Source organism: Danio rerio, chromosome 22 (genome assembly GCF_052040795.2).
Source record: "Danio rerio strain M-AB ecotype USA chromosome 22, GRCz13ab, whole genome shotgun sequence".
NCBI lineage: Eukaryota > Metazoa > Chordata > Actinopteri > Cypriniformes > Danionidae > Danio > Danio rerio.
In genome coordinates, this window is record NC_141042.1 from 32,069,340 (window position 1) to 32,089,289 (window position 19,950).

At 36.4% G+C, this 19,950-nt stretch overlaps 1 protein-coding gene across 1 annotated transcript in view; it reads left to right on the plus strand.

Annotated features, from left to right (window-relative positions):
* The window catches only part of ncf4 (neutrophil cytosolic factor 4), a 45,205-nt gene extending 43,442 nt beyond the window's left edge, over positions 1-1,763 (plus strand). The window contains 1 exon segment of the mRNA NM_205711.2: positions 458-1,763. Coding sequence (NP_991274.2) covers positions 458-665 — 208 coding nt within the window. The 3' untranslated portion in view covers positions 666-1,763.
* The last annotated feature ends 18,187 nt before the right edge of the window (positions 1,764-19,950 follow it).

A 19,950-nucleotide genomic window follows, 5' to 3' on the forward strand; every position in this document is an offset into this window, starting at 1 on the left:
AGAAAATATCCCACATACCATTATACCACCACCACCAGCCTGAACCATTGATACAAGGCAGTCTTCTGCTGCTGTAACCCATCCGCCTCAAGGTTGGAAAAGTTGCGCATTTAGAGATGCGATGCTCTTCTGCAAAGAAAATGAATGATGTTGCAAGAAAAAAAAAAATGAAATTGTAAAGTTAAAATTGGAAGATCAACATTTACTGAGATGTAACATCAGAATTACAAGAAAAAAAGTCCAAAAAGTTGGAACATTAGAAGGTAGAACCTCTGAATTACAAGAAAAATTATGACATGTAGCTTCTAAATAAAAAAAAAGTCAATTGTGTTAAATACACATCTGTTGTTTGAGTGGTGAAAAATTGAAACGACTGGTGACAAATGGCAACACACATGTTATATTTGCACTTGTTATGACCTCCAAACTGTGCAAATTGTTTTCCTCTTTCCCTCAGGGACGTCTTTCATGTGGACGATATTGCTTTGAACTACCGAGATGCCGAGGGTGACCTGATACGGATATTAGACGATGAAGACGTCGTTCTCATGGTGCAAGAGAGTAAACGCATGGAGTCAAAGGTCAAACGACCCGTCATTCAGTTTCCCTGGGAGCTGCTGGTCACGCATGCCAAAGATCTGACCGTCTACAACACCGAGTATTAACATAGACATGCTTTTATGAGTCTCTTTGTATGGTCCTTGTCATTCCAAAGTCACTAGACATTTGTTTATTTTTTGTGGTTTTCAAATTGAAAACGTGTTTGGTTATTACAACCCCAAATCAGGAAAAGTTGGGACAGTAAGGAAAATGCAAATAAAAAAGAAAGTAGTAATTTCTAAATTTACTTTGATTCGTATTTCATTGCAGACAATAAAGTAAACAATTTTTAATGAGTTCCTCATGATTTTTATATTAATTTTTAAAATAAACACGTACTCCAGTTTTGTTTTTGAAAGACATTTCAAAAAAGTTGTAACAGTAAAGCATTTGCCACTTTGTACTATTTTTCATTCCTTTTCTCAACACTTAATGAAGTTTAGGGACCGAAGACACCAAGTAATAAAGTGTTTAAGGTGTAATTTTGTCCCATTCTTCCTGCTAACAGGTCTTAATGCACCACATATTCTCTATCGCAGACAGGTCGGGACTATAGACAGGCCAGTCAAGTACCTGTATCCTCTTCCATTGCAGCCAGGACTTTATAATGTGTGCAGAATGTGGTTTTGCATTGTCTTGTTGAAATATGCATGGGTGTCCCTGGAAAAGTAGGCAGCATATTGTGCTCCAAAATCTCTTTTCAGCATGAAGCCTGGTTTATACTCGACGCTTCAACTTGCTTGAGTGCACACAGGAAATGTGATGTCATCGTGGAGTTTGCAGATGTTTGCTTTGGGTGCACGCGACATGATTTCTGAGAATTTAAAACAATTGAAATTGTTTGATGAATTTAAAACAATTTAATAGTTGCAAAACTATAATGAAGTCACAAATGTATTTATTTGATAACTGGGAAGGAATATTTGGCCCTATCGGTTTACAATATACTGATGGCCTGTTTTTCTAGGCTTTATTGGTGATAATGTTCAGGAATGTTGGACCATTATTGCCTTTTTAGCATAAGTATTGGACAGAAACTAGCCAGACAGTAATGTGTGAACTGTGGAGCGGGCTAAATCTAAATATAAAAATGTATTTTATTTTGTAAGTGTACTTTTTTTTTGCTTTTATTCTTGGCATAATAAAATATATTTGTATAGCAACCCATATTCTCTTGTCATTAATATTTTAATAAACTTTAAGCGATAAAACTGTCTGAGATATGAACAAAAGCAAGTGATGCATCAAAGTTTGATTAAAAAAAACCTTTTTAATCAAAAATTAAATGAAAAAAAAGAACCTTCCTTCTCTGTTTATCCGTCTGACTTTATGGTGTTTTTTTTTTTGACCACCCCCTGTCGTTTTAGAGAATATCACAACAGCAAATGCGGCAAGTATAAAAGCCTCTTCCGTTTCATGAGGTGCGCGTGCAGCCGTTCCTTTTGGCGCCGTTCCTTTTGACGCTTGCTGGCTGACCACTTATCTCCGTGTGGAGGGCTTTCCTGCCGCAACCAGTTTGTCCAGCTAGCTCGTCGTGTATGTCGGTGAACTTGAGGCGCAGAGAGGAGTTGACCTTGACGACAACGACCAGGCTTCGAGTAATAGAGATTTCGGGAAGAGTAGTTCCAGAAATCAGGGAAGACAAAAACCAAAAGATAAAATGAACGATTGAACAACAGGGTGAGAATGTGGAGAAATCCAAAAATGTGGTAAAAATCAGTCACTGATATTTCTTTTTCTAGACGGCTTTTGTAAACTGTCGGCTGGGTTTAGGGAAGTAAGCGGGCGGGCAGGTCAATCAGTAAAATTAGTTAGGTTTAGGGAAAGAGGAGGGTGGATTGGTCGATTGGCCGGTCACCCAGTCAATCAGTGGGTCGACAGGGGTCTCTGGTGGGTTCACGCGAGAACAGCGTAGGCGCAAACAGCACTCGGCATTTGAGATGCAAAAATAGCACTCACAGTGGACTCTTGCGGATTCGCAAAAAAAAAAACTGCAAAAATACATATATCCCGGGATGTATTTCGTGGCCTCCAGAAACTTCCGTGGGACTACGTTTACAGAATGAGCCTGGGATGGGCATTTGTGGATGTAACTACGTATTGTAGTAGTTGACAAAGGTTTGCCAAAGTAGGCCTGAGCTCATGTGGTGATATCACTTATAGATAAAAGAGGATTGTTGGTGCAGTCACAATATTTCAGCTTAGACTTGAGCCCTTGTTTTTTATGCAGTGAAATTTCTTAAGATTCCTTGAATCTTTTAATTGTCATGCACTGAAGGTGAAATTGCTTCTAAAAGTTTGAATAATTTTCTCACAAATTAGAAACTAGCAATCCTCTGCTTGCTCCTAAAGAATTTAATGTCTGCAATGTAAAGTCAAAGTAAATTTAGAAATCACTACTTTCTTTTATAATTTACGTTTTCCATGATGTCCCATGTCTTTTTATGATTTGACTGTTGTAAATAATTAGTCCATCTGAAAATGTACAATTCTGTCGTTGTTTACTCAAGCTTGAACAGCAAAGTTAGTGGGAATGATTTCACGTACAAAGAGTTCACCAACAGAAGCCTTTTTTCTCTATGACATAATGTAAAATTTGGTAACAGAATTTTTGTCCCACTTTTTATTTATAACTACAATATACAGTTGAAGTCAGAATTATTAGCCCCCCTTTAATTTTTTTTCTTTTTCAAATATTTTGCAAAATGATGTTTAAAACAGAGCAATAACATTTTCACAGTATGTCTGATAATATATATATATATATATATATATATATATATATATATATATATATATATATATATATATATATATATATATATATATATATATATATATATATGTTTTATTTTGGCTAACTAAAAGCAGTTCCAATATTTTTAAACACCATTTTAAGGTCAAAATAATTAGCTCCTTTAAGCTAATTTTTTTGACAGTCTACAGAACAAACCATCATTAAACAATAACTTGTGTAATTACCATAAACTGTCTCGTTAACCTAATTAACCTAGTTATGCCTTTAAATCTCACTTTAAGCTGTATAGAAGTGTCTTCAAAAATATCTAGTGAAATATTGTTTACTGTCATCATGATAACGATAAAAATAGTCAGTTATTAGAAATGAATTATTAAAACTATTATGAGTGGAAATGTGTTGAAAAAATATTATCTCCGTTAAACAGAAATTGGGGAAAATTTAAACAGGGGGGGGCTAATAATTCTGATCCAACTGTACATAAATAAAAAAAAAGTCAGAATTGTGCAATGTTATGTCTGAATTACAAGAAAAAACATCAGAATTGCAAGATGTAAACCTTGAAATACAAACAATCTATGTAATCTCTGTAATTATACAATTCAAAACAAGTCGAAATTGCAAATCTGAATTACAAGAAAAACATCTGAATTCTAAGAGGCCAACTTGGAATTAGAAAAAAAAAGATGTAATTTAAATTTTAAAGTTTAAAAAAAATTAATTGCAACATATACAACATTTAAAATTACAAGAGAAAAGGTCAAAAATGATAAATTTGCATTTACCTTTATTCTGCTGCCGAAACAATTAATACCGTAATTCATAACTCACTGAAGAATACCAGTAGTATTTAACTAGTAGTAATATCAATAGTTTTTTAAATTTACAAAACAAACCAAAAATTAACTTAGATGACTTGGAATGAAGCATACACATTACAGTATATGAATTATTAACATTTGATGAGTTTTTTTTTATATTACTTGTGTTTATTTTTACTTTATGGATAACTCAAGCAGAAGGTGGATATAAAGGAGAGTAATTAATGACTAAATTAATTAATGGGTATCTAATTCTTCCACACAACCAGTATTTCACAGTGGAATCCACTACTAGATATATCAAATATTATTTTAGTTGAAAAAATAGATTTTTTTTTTCCACATTTCAATTTTCGTGTTAAAGTGTTTTCCCAGAGATGGGTTGCAGCTGGAAGGGCAATTGCTGCGTAAAAACTAGCTGGATAAGTTGGCGGTTCATTCCGCTGTGGCAACCCCAAATTAATAAATGGACTAAGCCGACAAGAAAATGAATGAATGAATGAATGGTTGAAGTGTTGGTTCAGTTTCCTATTTCAATTCCTATCTTCACACAAATCAAGCATGAGTCAGTTCACTTGATGTGTGCCACATCTTGACTTTAGAGGCGCATGATATATATATATATATATATATATATATATATATATATATATATATATATATATATATATATATATATAAACCCACCGGTCCTACTGCTTCCAACCCACTCTGAGCTGGGATCATGAGCTATGGGAGTCGGTTGCTCTAACAAGGACCAAAGACCATGACCATGGTTGCTAGAGCACCTTTGGAGGTCAGAGGAGTCAGGTTTACCTGCATAGCACTTTGCTAGCTAGCCACCAATCCGCTTGTTAAGTGTGACGTCAAGCGATGCTGCTTCCGGGTCCAAGCGCTCCATTCAACTGACTGGGGAGACTCATGAAATGGCAATAATAAACATTTACAAAGCGAATAAATACTTTCGAAAATCACGATCGCAATATATATGTCCATGCCTAATATCTGATGGCCAGAAAATGATTCATTTTATTATAAATTGTTAATTTTTTGGTATTTGTTATGTAGCAAACCCAGAGATTGTTGTGTACACTATGACTTTATATAAAATTAACTTTAATGTGTGATAGGAATAAAACATGATCATAAACGAATGATTTCTCCACTCAAATGAATGGCGGCTTGGACCCATTACACACACACATACATACAGTACATACATACATACATATATATATATATATATATATATATATATATATATATATATATATATATATATATATATATCAGTGCGGGATTTTTTCCAGCTGTGGTGGCAGGCCTTTTACACAGATCTTCCAACTAACTTGTATGGTTATTTTAATGACAGATGTTGTGAACACAGTATTACAAGTCGAGATAGCATTCATGTAGTATGAGCATGCAAATCTCTTTGCTTGCACGTCGATTTCCTCTGCACAAAACATTTCATGCTCTCAAATATACACTGCTCAAGCACAGATTTTCTTATCCACACTCAAATAAATGCTAAGAAAGTGTGATTTAGTGTGTTTATGTAACAAGTTAGTCTCCAGGATTTTTTAGATTTGCTAGGAATATTTTTGAATGTCTCTAATATACATACAGAAAGGCATTGATGGCCCTGAAGTAAAGTAAAACATCCATAAACTTCAGCAAGATGAAGTCATTGTATGCAGAATAGACCGTTATCTATAAATAAAACATAATTATGGAAACTGTGTTCATCAAAACTGCAAGCCACATTGTGTTTGCTGCCCTCACGCATCGCACAGCCCTGTCAGTCAGCATGTAACCTCAAGGGTTAAACATTTAGCACACAGCACTACTACGATAACAGAAAAGTTCTAATTCACTTACATTTTGGTGTGATTATAACCCACTATAAAAAACAGCAACAACTGCAGGTTTTGAATGAGAAACTAATGAATCTGTGGCGGGAATGAATTTTGGTGTGGCACCACGCAATGGAAGAATGAATGTAGCGCAAATGTGTAATATTTCTTATACAATGTATTGTTTTAGATGACCAAAATGTCAATAAAAATCACTTTGTTGTTGAATTTTAAACATCAGAAGTCGACAAAGCAGAGATAAAAGTCCTGTGATGCAATTCATAACCGTAAAATAAAACAACAACAGAAAAACCAAAAAAACCTGTAAATCACAAAAAATGGAAACTTAATTAACGGATTTTTTTTACAGTGCAGTTGTAGAATGGAGACTTTTATCTATTGGCTGTTGATTAGATAAAGGCAGATCTGAATAAGAGAAGTGTGCCACTGCCCCACCGAGTTTAGCTTCAACCCTAATTAACAACCAAACCAGGTAAATAAGTTCTTTAGATTAACAACAACATAAAAAAAAAAAAAAAAAAAAAAAACTCAGAGGAGATGTGTTAGGGCTAAATTCTGCAGAACAACTGACTTTTAGGAGCAGCTTGGACACCCCTGTTACCTAGTACAAAATCATAGTTGTGTGACGCTGATTTTCACCTGACAGAATCCTCAGAGGGACCACTTACCCTTTTTACCAGAAGAAAAATCAGCAATGCTCAGACTGTAGATGCCCGTCTGCGTTTTTCCTCACTGTAAGAGCTGTAAGCTCTTTTCCTTGGATGTTCGGGATTTTCTGGAATGGGATATGTCTTTAAATTCTATTTTAAGAAGTAATTAGGGAAATTTGGCATACAAATGGATGGCTAATGAGTTCTTTTTCCATGCAACAACTCGGAATATACATGAACCGCTCATGGCAACAACCGCTACAGAGGCAGAGGGCAGGCAAGAGATTTTGCATGGTGATCCTTAATGCATCGTGTCCTTGTGTTCCTCAGGGAGTGTGATGTGAATTAATGGTGAATTTTAACCTTGTACTGGCAGCTTAATGACCCACTTCTTCCACGTTCAGAAAGATACCTTCCCAATCCCACAAGTTCTGTTGGAACCACCCAAAAAGCCTCACAAGAGACCTGTAGTCTGAAGGTTAAAATGGATGATAGTTATTGCCTCAAGCCAGATTCGATGTCATCTAAACGAAGGGCAAAACCTCATTTGCTACATTTTCTCCAAAGTGACTCCAAGATGACTCCTGCGTTGTGTATATTTATTTAGTGTACATTTAACTTATCTAAAAGAATACAAATAAGTATAAAGAAACTGATTGAGTACAGAAATTCACAGCAAACTCTTAGCTGCTGTTTCCACAGTGACCACCAGAGGGAACTATAGGATTACTATATCTAGTGAGATTTTGGATGACCAGGATGTTTCCCTGGAAGGCCACGGTCCTGCAGAGTTTAGCACAGACTCTAATTAAATACACTTGATCCAAGTAATTAAGATGGTCAGGATTGCTAGAAACCTCAAGACAAGTCTTTTGGGGCAGATGTGAACATTGGCCCTTTAAAAGCACTGGACTTTAATAAACCATTTTAGTGATGGTACTCTCATTGAAATTTTGATGTACCTAGTGTTCCAGCCACAGTTTAGTCCTTTATCTGAATATTTTGAAAATATTTTAAGCTATTTAGAGGCCCTTTGGAAGTTTGCTGAGACACCCTGCATGGTTTTAGACAACTGAGATTTAGAGGTGATCTAAAGTATGTCTCAAATTGTAATTAGCAAGTTTCTAATTAATACTTTGATGTACTTTTTTCTGAAGATCTTTGCTAACCGCTAAGATTGTGCTGCCATTCAAAAAGTAGGTAGCATATGTCGTCATTGAGATTTGCTATCTACTTTTTAAATGGGAGGTATGTAGCACAATCAGAATGTGATGGGCAATAGGCAGAATGTGATACCAGCATAATTTTGGTGTGAAGTTATGTAACATGAGTTTGTTATATCACCCAAACCCTAATCCCAACCATAGAACCATACAAATATACCGCTGGTGGCATAATATGATAGACGGATTGAGGCGGATGGGTTACAGCAGCAGAAGACCACAACGGCTGCCACCCCAGTCAGCTAAGAACAGGAAACCAAGGCTTACAATTCACACAGGTTCACCAAAATTGGACAATAGAAGATTGGAAAAACGTTGTCTGGTCAGATGAGTCTTGTTTTCTGCTGCGACATTCAGGTGTAGGGTCAGAATTTGCCATCAACAACATGAAAGCATCGATCTATCATGCCTTGTATCAACGGTTCAGGCTGGTGGTGTAATGATGTGGGGGATATTATCTTGGCAAACTTTAGGCCCATTAGTATCAATTGAGCATTGTGTCAACATCACAGCCTACCTGAGTATTGTTGCTGACCATGTCCATCCCTTTATGACCACAGTGTACCCATCTTTGGATGGCTACCTTCAGAAAGATAACATGCCATGTCATAAAGCGTGAATCATCTCAGACTGGTTTCTTTAACGTGACAATGAGTTCACTTTGCTCAAATGGCCTCCACAGTCACCAGAGCTCAATCCAATAGAGCACCTTTGGGTTGTGGTGGAACGGGAGATTTTATATCATGGACGTGCAGCTGACAAATGTATTATATATGGATGTGCAGCAACTTGGTAATGCTATCATGTCAATATTGATCAAAGTCTATAAAGAACATTTCCAGTACCACAAAGGATAAAGGCAGTTCTGAAGGCAAAAGTGGGTCCAACCCGGTACTTAAGGTGTACCAAGTAGAGTGGCCAGTAAGTGTACTTTATTCCTGTAGTTGACTTTGTAACTTTAGCTCAACTGACAGAACTAGAATTGGCATGGTTTTAAGCTTGATTCCTATGAATAACACTCTTTTGATTTCTAAATCTGCCAACGTTAAGAGAACCTTTTCGGTTGTTACCCCTCAGGCCGTTTTTTCATTGTGTGTTTTCTCAATGACTGTAAACGCGTGCAGCAAACAGCTGTTTGACTCTTAAGAATGAGTAATTACCATTTGCTCTCTTATTTCGAGATGTTATGTGCATGTGCGTGTGTTTCTGCAGGCAAGGAAGATCTGCTTGTCAAAGAAAACAGCTGTCATTTGAGCAACGGAGCGACTGCATGAAAAACAGAGGTAGAGAGATAAGGAGGTATGGAGATGTATGCCGTCATGCTCTTTAAAACTAAATGACAGAATGGAGATTCACTTTCAAAACTAGCTTGTGTTCAATCAAAGCAACCTTTCATGTGAGTCGCCTAATCTGATGGATGGATATCTTGCTATCCTCCACACCTGGTTGCGGGACGCAGGCCAAAACACACACTTTCCACACTCAGTCAGATGTCGCATGTAAGTTTTTCCCCAACATACCTTGTCTGTAAACAGCAGTGCAGAAGTTATGTGTCAAAGTTCCCTCTTGTTCATCCTTCATATCTTGCTTGTTCTGAAAAAGCTGTGTTTGCCACGGCCCCCTCAGGATTTATGGTCCGCCTCTCCACACCTTCACTCATCCCTCATTCCTTTCCTCCATCAGATGCATCCTCTTCACAACCATTTAACTTCCTACAGTTACACTTTCACCTTCTCATGCACCTCTTCTTCTTTAATCTCTGTCTCTTGATCTCCCGAAGTCTCGACCCTTATCGTACCTTCCTTTAATTTCCACTCACCCCCTATATACCTCTCACGACCTGACAGTCACAACTGCCACTTGAACTCTACTACCACCATGATCCCATCTGTTTTGCCCTCTCCCAACTTTACTTTTGCCATCATATTCCCATCATTTCCCCCTCAACCACCATTTATTTATCTTTTCCCCCATTTCTATCTTTGTTCCGTGACTTACTGTATGTCGATATGTCATGAAAAACGAAATTTTCACAATGTAAATATCTCACCCGCCAAACATAATTTCATTAAAAGACTCTGGCTGGGAATGATTTTAGTTATAAGAACTCTATTTGTGGGAACTAAATTAGCTCATATTCTAGAAGCTTTTATATACTTACTTACCCATAGGGCCATTTATATCCAGATATTTAGCCACACCATATTGGTGTTTCGTAATATCTTGTTTTTACGAGGTAAGTTGTTAGCCCATCGCTCAACCCCAAGACCAGGACATAAACACATAAACTAGGGACAATTTAGCTTACACAATTCACCTACATCACATATCTTTGGACTGTGGGGGAAACTGGAGCAATACCCCAGAAACAAAGGGAGTACGTGCAAACTCCACACAGAAATGACAACTGATAGGCCACCTCTTCCAGCTCTAGTATGTGGAGAGATTTTCGCTGGGGGAATCTTACCAGATACGTTATAACCCCCAAGTTAACATGCATACAAACAAGGGAGAAGGACAGGGGACAGTGCTGGAGGAAATAAGGAGAAGACTTAGCAAACCACTTTCACATATTTTGCCAGCCATTTAGTCATACTGGCAGGACATAATGCGAGCAATACGAAACATTTTTGATGATGTGGACCTTTCTATTACAACAAATTACCTGTGAAATATTGCAGCCAACTTATCAGTAAAAGACAAGTATTTATTAAAAGTACTTTGAGCAACCAGTTAGAAAACTGTGACTCGAACGTGGCTACAACTATAAACCCCTACAAAATCTGAATGGTTGGATATCATATCTAATGTTTAAAATATGGAGAGGATGACTTTTTCTTTAAACCTACAAAGGGACAAATATCTGCAATATTGGGAGAAATGGATTGTAGTTATGTCTTTACACAGTGCAATCTGATTCCTTTATGTATTTGTTAATGCGACATGTGAGAAAATATGTGACCAGTCAACTGTTCATTTAGGTTCGTATGTGTTATAGTATTATTTTTTTTTATCTGTTATTTGTATTTCCCCCCCTTGTTTCTTCCTTAAAAAAAAAGTAAATAAAAAAGAAAAATAAATGACAACTGATTCAGCCGGGGCTCAAAACATTGACCCTTTTGCTGTGAGGCGACAGCGCTACCCACTGCGCTACTATGTCACCAGCTTTTACATACAGTTCCTTAAAAATATTGTCCTAACTATCAACTTTTTAGTGTTCGCACCACAGGAACTAGAAACCATTTTTAGTTCTAGGTGTGGTATTTGTGGGAACTACATTAGCTTGTACTACATAACAGGATCTAATATAGCACAATATATAGCTAACTGGGTAAATGCTACCACATGAACAGGGTTTCCGTCGAGTCTTACAAAAAAAAAAGACCATTTCCTTGAATTAAGGCCTTAAATCATTAAGTCTTAAATTCATATGATAATAGCACTATTTTTTGTGAGAAATTGTTTTATCGCATTTTAAATTAAAGTGAAGCTCAGTTGTAATTTCTACAGTAAGGCAAGGCAAGGCAAGGCAAGTTTATTTATATAGCACATTTCATACACAATGGCAATTCAAAGTGCTTTACATAAACAAGAATAAAAGAAACAAGTAAAATAAAAATAAAAACAAATAATAAAAATGCGTAAAAACAAAACAAAACATAAAAACAGGTAAAATGTGATATAAAAGAATGAAGAAGAAGAGAAAAACATGATAGTGCAATCTGTCGGACGCAGCACAGTGCTCATTCAGTAAAGGCACAGCTAAACAGATGTGTTTTCAGTCTTGATTTGAATGTGCCTAATGTTGGAGCACATCTGATCATTTCTGGAAGCTGATTCCAGCAGTGAGGGGCTTAGTGGCTGAAAGCTGATTCACCCTGCTTTGACTGAACTCTTGGAACTTCTAGTTTATTTGATCCTAAAGATCTGAGTGATCTGTTAGGTTTGTATTCAGTGAGCATATCTGTAATGTATTTAGGTCCTAGGCCATTTAGTGATTTATAGACCAGTAATAATACTTTAAAATCTATTCTGAATGTAACTGGGAGCCAGTGTAGAGACCTGAGGACAGGTGTGATGTGCTCTGATTTTCTGGTTCCGGTTAGAATTCTGGCTGCAGCGTTCTGGATGAGCTGCAACTGTCTGACTGTCTTTTTAGGAAGACCAGTGAGGAGTCCATTACAGTAATCCACCCTGCTGCTGATAAAAGCATGAACAAGTTTTTCTAAATCTTCACTAGAAACAAAGCATCTGATTCTTGCTATGTTTTTGAGATGATAGTATGCTGATTTACTGACTGCTTTGACATGACTATTGAAACTCAGATCTGACTCCAGAGTCACACCAAGATTCTTGAACTTATTTTTTGTCGTTTGACCTTTAGTGCCAAGGTACACATTTACCTTGAGAACCTCATCTCTGTTTCCAAACACAATCATTTCAGTTTTCTTTTTGTTTAACTGAAGAAAGTTTTGGCACATCCAATTGCTCATTTAATCAATGCATTGGCAGAGGGTGTCAATGGGGCTGTAGTCATTAGGCAGTAAGGCTAGGTAGATCTGAGTGTCATCAGCATAGCTGTGGTAGGAGATTTGGTTCTTTCTCATTATTTGGCTTAGAGGGAGCATGTAAAGGTTGAACAGGAGAGGTGCCAGAATCAAGCCTTGTGGGACTCCACACGTCATGGGTGTCCACCTCGACCTATGGTCACCTATACTGACATGGTAACCTCTACCTTCAAGGTAAGATCTAAACCATTTGAGGACCGTGCCAGACAGCCCAACCCAGTTTTCCAGCCTATCCAGAAGTATGCTGTGATCGACAGTGTCAAATGCAGCACTGAGATCCAACAATACCAGCACTGTTATTTTACCTGAATCTGTATTTAGGCGTATATCATTGATTATCTTTATAAGAGCGCTCTCTGTACTGTGATGTGCTCTGAAACCAGATTGAAAATTGTCTAAACACCCCCTGAAGTTTAAGAACTTGTTAACCTGGTTAAAAACAACTTTTCCAATGATTAAGGATCATCATTGTCATCATCGGTGCCTTCAGTGTTCTTGAGAATGCGTGCTTAACAATGAGCGGTATTAGGCTACTGTTTCCTTCAGGGATGTGATTGTGCCTTCTATAGAAATTTCCATTATTTTTAAATGCTTGTTAGATGCACTGTGCATAATGGTAACAATGGTAACGTGAAAGTCTTAAAACGTACACATCAAGAAGACTTTTACTTCTGCACGAATCTAGCGTTGGTGTGTGGAGACTGATTTAAATTAGAGACTTGCTGCAATTTTTATTATATTCATTTAAAGAGGCCATATACTGCATTAGTTCAATTGTTAAATTTATCTCTGATTCCTACATGGATGGTATACGGCTTATCTAAGTTAAAAAAAAAAACTCCATAAAATACAGCTACAATCAGAAGGTCCATATATTTGGATTGGTCGTAAATATTAATGATCAGATTCTAAATGTAGAATCTGTAATTTGTGCATTTTGTTTTGGAACATGTCTCATTTGATTGTTGCTCAGTAATAGAGTGGAGGAACTATGACGTCAATTTGTATGTAAAAACGCAGAAGCGAGTTAGCATTTTAGCAGTTCTGGTTCCCTCATCTCAAAGTCTAAAGGTTTTTTCTATGGGATTTAGGTTAAATCACTTAAATAAGGTTTGTGGCAAACAAACTCAAGATACTTTCATCATCACACTCTTGATTTTTAAATCGGTTATGCTTCTTTAAAAGGACGGTTGATATCAGGTTGCTTTGTATGGGACTAAAGGCGTTGTCGGAGACATTATGCTTCATTGAGCTGATCTGGTCTGGAGCTCAGCTCGCTTGTGTTGAGCATTTGGATTTGTCTGTGATTTAAGTATTTTCATGCATAGTATTTTATAGTGTGTAGTATTTTTTTAAGTTGTGAATTCATATTGTGTGTAGGTAATTCCTTCAATTGTAAAGACTGTCAAGACAGATTAGTTTGTTGATCCTTTATTTTAATTAAATTATATTATAAATATACTGCTTACCTGTGCAGCCTGTCTCTTTCCTGCTCTCAGTAATGCAAATGTGTAAAAAATATAGACATAAAACTGTTATTTTTAATGTGATCTATAGATTTTTCATTGGGTTTTTTCTTCATCTGAACACATTTAACTCTGTCATAACTGAAATATTTACACTCCTTAAAATGTATAGCATATGTGACTGTATGGACTGCTTTTCGTTGTACTCTGTGACATAAAATTAATTGGTAACACTTTATAATAACTACAAACTATAAATCATTTACTAAGCATTAGCATCTAGTGAATTCATCATTTGTTAAGCATTTACTCTACATTAATAAACGTTAGTAAGCAGTTTATAACTGCAGCTACAAATGCTGCATTCTTGACTTATAAGCACCTATATAATGTGCTTAATAATTGTATTTTCATACATAGTTAATGATTTATTTTTCGTTACTAAATTAAGTATCGCATTTGTACAAACCATTTGTATTTAAGAGTAGTTGAGGGTTTTTAGAAAAATTCTGAATGAGTTAGTAAATGATTAATAAATTATTGAAATCAACATTTATATGTCTTATTATTCAGGCATATACTAATAGTTAACTACTATGTTAATAAATGCTTTATTAACTCAACTTCATGCAGTTTTGTGACCTTATCTAAAGTGAGAACTATTCATGCTTTATAAATCCTTAATAAATGACATTTAAAGGCTCAGAATCAAATGAACAATAATCTTTGCAATCTTATCTAAAAAGTAAAATTACTGTAAAGTTTAAACATTGCCAAAATAACATTGCCAGGTGTTTCAAAATTTGACATAAAGCAGGATAACACAACAACAATATAATAATTTAACAATATATTAAGATGCAATGTTTAAACTCTACAGTGATTTTAGATAAGGTTGCAGATTTATTTTTCATTTGAAGTACAGTTTCATTTGAATAATGTAGTTTATGACATTTTTCCTGTTTGGAATTTAACTGAGCCTTTATTTGTCATTTATAAGGGATTTATAAAGCATGAATAGTCCTCACTTTAGATTAGGTCACAAAACTGCATGAAGTTGAGTTAATAAAGCATTTATTAACATACATAGTAACCATTAATATATGCCTGAATAATAAGACATATAAATGTTGATTTCAATAGTTTAATAATCATTTACTAACTCATTCTTAATGATTCTAAAAACCCTCAACTACTCTTAAATACAAATGGTTTGTAAATAATTCAATACTTGCTTAAGTAATAAAAAAAAAATCATTAACATAGTATGAAAGTACAATTATTAAGCACATTATAAATATGTTTGTAAGTCAAGAATAGAGCATTTGTAGCTGCAGTTATAAACTACTTACTAACGCTTATTAATGTAGAGTAAATGCTTAACAGAAAATGAATTCACTATTTGCTAATGCTTAATAAATGATTTATAGTGTGTAGTTATTATAAAATGTTACCAATAGGGATGTAACGGTATTGTAAATACCGTCATACCGCAATATTATTTTTTTTCGATATTACCGTAGTCGCATGACTGGGTAAAACTATAGGTCTTCTGAGAAAATTTGCTCAGGCGAATGAAGCGAACGGGAGGTACCGGAAACTACAATTCCCATCAGCCCAGGCTTGGCCATAATCCCTTGCGGTCTGTTGTCGCTACAGATCCAGTAATGCGGAAATGGAGTGTGCTGCTAGAAGCGGGGATGAAAAAGAGCTGGAAAACCCTAAAGCGGGTGTTGTCGCCGCGCGCGTATTGAATAGTGGTGTTGTCGCGCGAGTTCTTATCAGCTGTGTTGTCGCGCGAGTTCTTATCAGCTGTGTTGTCGCGCGCGTACTGTAAAGCGGGGACGGAGGGTATGTCGCGCCGCGGGGGCACTTTTGATCATTTTGGAAGGGAACTTTCTATCCAAGACTAGGTTGAGCCCTGTGTGTGCACGTGCCTGCAAGTTGGGGAATAGGACTAATAATCAGTCATGGGGACTGCAGAAACACAGCACACTGTTCAGATTGATGCAGACATGAGATCTCTATCTCACTTATGGTTTGTCCTCTCAAGTGGGGGAAGACAATGCACAACGTTACCCACTGCTGTCAACCTGGGCCAAGTCATATCTCTCTGTCCCAGAAACCTCAGTCCCAAATGAGAGGGTTTTTTTCTGTTGCAGGGGACATTGTAAATACCCAGAGATACCAGCTTTTACCAGATTATATTTATATGATAATTTTCCTTTAAACCCATCTCTATCTAAGTGAGTGAGTGATTAAATGTTGAATGTGATGAGTTTTCAACAATACTAAATTGAAACTTAATTTTTTTACATGGTCTAATATTTTTTTGTTATTAAAATTGAAGTTCCTGTTTCAAAGCTTACAGATAGATGACTAATTTGTATGTCATTGACACTTTTGGCACTTTTTTGGAGTATTTTCATAAGTTTTGTTTTTTCCTGTAAATGATTCAATAAATACCGTACCGTGACATTCATACCGAGGTATTACCGTACCGTGAAATTCTGATACCGTTACATCCCTAGTTACCAATTATTTTTGAATGTTTTTTTCTATTCGTGGTGAAACTAGCAGGCATTTGATAGACTTGTTCCTCATTCCACACTCCTCACTCGTCTGTTAAGGTAAGCAGGCTGTGTGCACGCGTGCGATACACTTATTTAAATATTTCTGATGATAATACTTTGTAGGCACATTTATGCATACAGTTTTAAAACTTTTACAACAACCGTAAAGCAAAACAAAATGTATTTCCCAAGTAAAAACGATCCAAAAGGCATGTAGGTCTATGTATTTTTGCGTATTTATTTGTAGATAATTTGTCAGTAGCAGGGTGGTGCTGATCTCACAGATGTGCGCCCTGAAGGCACTGTAGTCCATTTATAGCCTAATGTTAGCTTTTTTAATTCTTGGGTTTTCATTTAAGATCCATAAGTGCTAAAAGTTGTATTTTCTTGTGAGGATTGTCCGGCTGGACATAACATGTAAGTGTAATGAACAGTGCTTGAACACAGAGCTTATTATTCGCAATCTTCAAAAAGCCTATGGGAAGATCCTATAGGGATTTGTTTGAGGAAACCAGTTTTATGCTAGCAGCTGATTAGCTTACAAGGTGACGTCATAGTTCCTCCACTCTTTGCATAATAAAGAATATGGGTCTTCAGTTTTCAAAATAAAAGTCCCGTACACACAGTAAGCTAAATAAAAATAAATAATACTTAAAATTTCACTAAGGGAGGAAAATGTTTATTGTCGTCTTACTAGGAAATGTGGCTTATCAAACGCAGCCTGAGGCATGCATATTAATGATCTCAAAATGTGTTTCTGATGACGGGGCTGCTCGTCAGGTCTGGATGAATGACCTAAAGTACCTGCAAATGATGTGAGTGTAAGATCTAGCTTGGCTTTTTCTAGCAAATCTTTAAAGCCTGAATAAAACTGATATCATTTGCATATTTAAACATTAAAGGTACAGTAGCAAAAGTGTAATTTATTTTTAAACAAAGGGTATTAAGTGGTCATAAATCTGAATAACTCCCTAGCAAATAAAAAAAGAATAACAATCTAACATTGTACCTTGGTGGGCAAAATGGTGCAAAAGTGTAGCACATGACCTTTTAAACTCTCCGAAATTAGATTTTCTCCTCTCTCATGCTCCATCTCTTCTTCTCCCTCTTTTTTTGGCCATCAGAAGAAAAGATAAAAGCTTAGTATAAGCACCCCTTTAGCGATACATTCCTCCATGCTTTATCTTTCTGATGTCTGTCTCTCTTTCTCCATCTGCAGGTCTGCCATTCACAAGCAGTATGTGCAAGAGTCTTTTACAAGGAAGAAGAAAGAGAAAAGAGCCGCTTTCTTCTCACTACTCACTGTTGTGTGTGTGAGTGTAGGTTTGTGGGAGGTTGGATCCCTTTATGAACTGTGCTGAGACCTGTCATAGGCCTTGAACACCACTAAATTTGGCTGATGGCCAAATCCAAGCATGCAGCGACAGTCAGAAGATCCTCTGATGTACTTTTTTGGGCCTCTGTTCAACTCATTTTGCATTCCTTGTGCTGTTTTATGAGAACTCTTTTTTTAAAAAGTGATGACTGGTTGACATCAGGGTGAAATATTTGCAACTGCCATATACCATAATATATGTGGTTGTCACACTCTTACTAGTGTTTTTAGTGTATTAAAATGCAGTTGGAAAGGTGATCTCAATATTATTAGTACAGTTTTGTATGTTTTCTACCTGCTTAGCAAAATATCTCCGGCCCTGGTCTGGCCCACACAATTAGCTATTGTTGGCCCACATGCCGCAGTGAATTACGGTACATGACTGGACCAAGTCTGGCTTTCAGAAAAGGGCTAACCATGGACCATATCTGGGCCAAGTCTCAGCCAAGTTAATGACCAAAAACTGAGCCTGAACTGGGCCAGATATGTTGGTGTGTCACGACTGCAATGAAACTGATAAACCCATGAATCATTGCGCATTAGGTGTGCTATGGCTGTGCCTTTTCTAGAAGCGACCTGATTGGTAGAATTTTTTTCTTTATTTAAAAATTATAAAATGTATTTTAAATGTGGGTCAAGAATGGCCAAACTTACATGGCCCACATATCCATTATTAACATCTAGGCCAAATACTACATTTTATATCTTGCCAAGGTATTCTGTATGCCAGTGTCGGATGAATGCCTGCTGTGCCAGAATTCTTTGCTACCTAGGTAGGGTATATGACTGGTTGTCATTATATGGTTTATGAACAGTCTACAAGTCAAAGCAAAACTTCTAGAATTCTTTTAACTTTTTTATATGCTAGAAAGTTCCAGTTGGTTCCTAAGTAGTTCTAAGTGAATTTCAAATTATTGAGTAGAATTGCACACTCTCTCCACTTCATATGCACCAGACACTTTGTTATCGACATGCCCATGTTTTTAGAAAACATTGTACAATTTTGAGTGTGCTCCACAGTAGGCTTGACAAACCAACTGCCAATGGCACATTCTTTTCCGTATGCTCAGATGAAGAAGAAAAAAAATAAGAATAATTATAACTCAGGCTGGTTTAAGCTGTTTGTTTCAGCAGGTTTTAGCTGGTTGATCAGCCTGGTCTTAGAGGGGTTTTGGCCATTGCAGGCAGGCTTCCAGCCATTTCCAGCTTGGTCTTAACTGGTCAGGCTGAAAAATGACCAGCTTAAACCACCTTGGCCAGCCTGGATTAAGCTGGACATAGCTGGTCTTGGCTGGGCTGCCAGCCTGACTAGACTGGTCAAGCTGGTTTTAGCTGGTCATCTCCCACCCTGACCAGCTTGAGACTTGGCAAAGCAATTTTATACTGGATCTCTCTGATGATTTGAAGTGCTGTATTTATCCTCACTTGTAGGTTGCTTTGAATAAAATAGTTTACTAAATGAATAAATGTAATCTAATGGGTTACACATGGTTGCCAAGGTTATGTTTGGTTGCTAAGGTGTTCTTTGCATGCTATTCTGCAAGTACTAGGGTGTTAAGGTTTTTTGCAAGGTAGCTTGGGGGTTAAGACACCTTTCCACTGGACACAACATTTAGACACGACTTTCAGAATTTGCCCCCTTGTGGAGGTCGCAAAGAATTTTCAGTTCTGACGTGCACTATGGGAGAGAAGCTGTTCTCGCAGTGTCCGAAATAAAAAGAGTGCAAAAGCAAGATCCATTATTCACTGTGCTTTCACCATGATTGAATGAATGAATAAATACTTGAAACTCATAGACCACTAAAACATATTAGAGACAACATAAAAAAATATATTTTTATTACTTTATTACATACATTTATGAATAGAAATGTTTTTATTATATATATATATATATATATATATATATATATATATATATATATATATATATATATATATATATATATATATATATATATATATATATACTTTTTCTGAGATTAAAAAACGACTGGAATACATCACATCCGGTTGGCCTGTCGCATACGGTCTAGTCG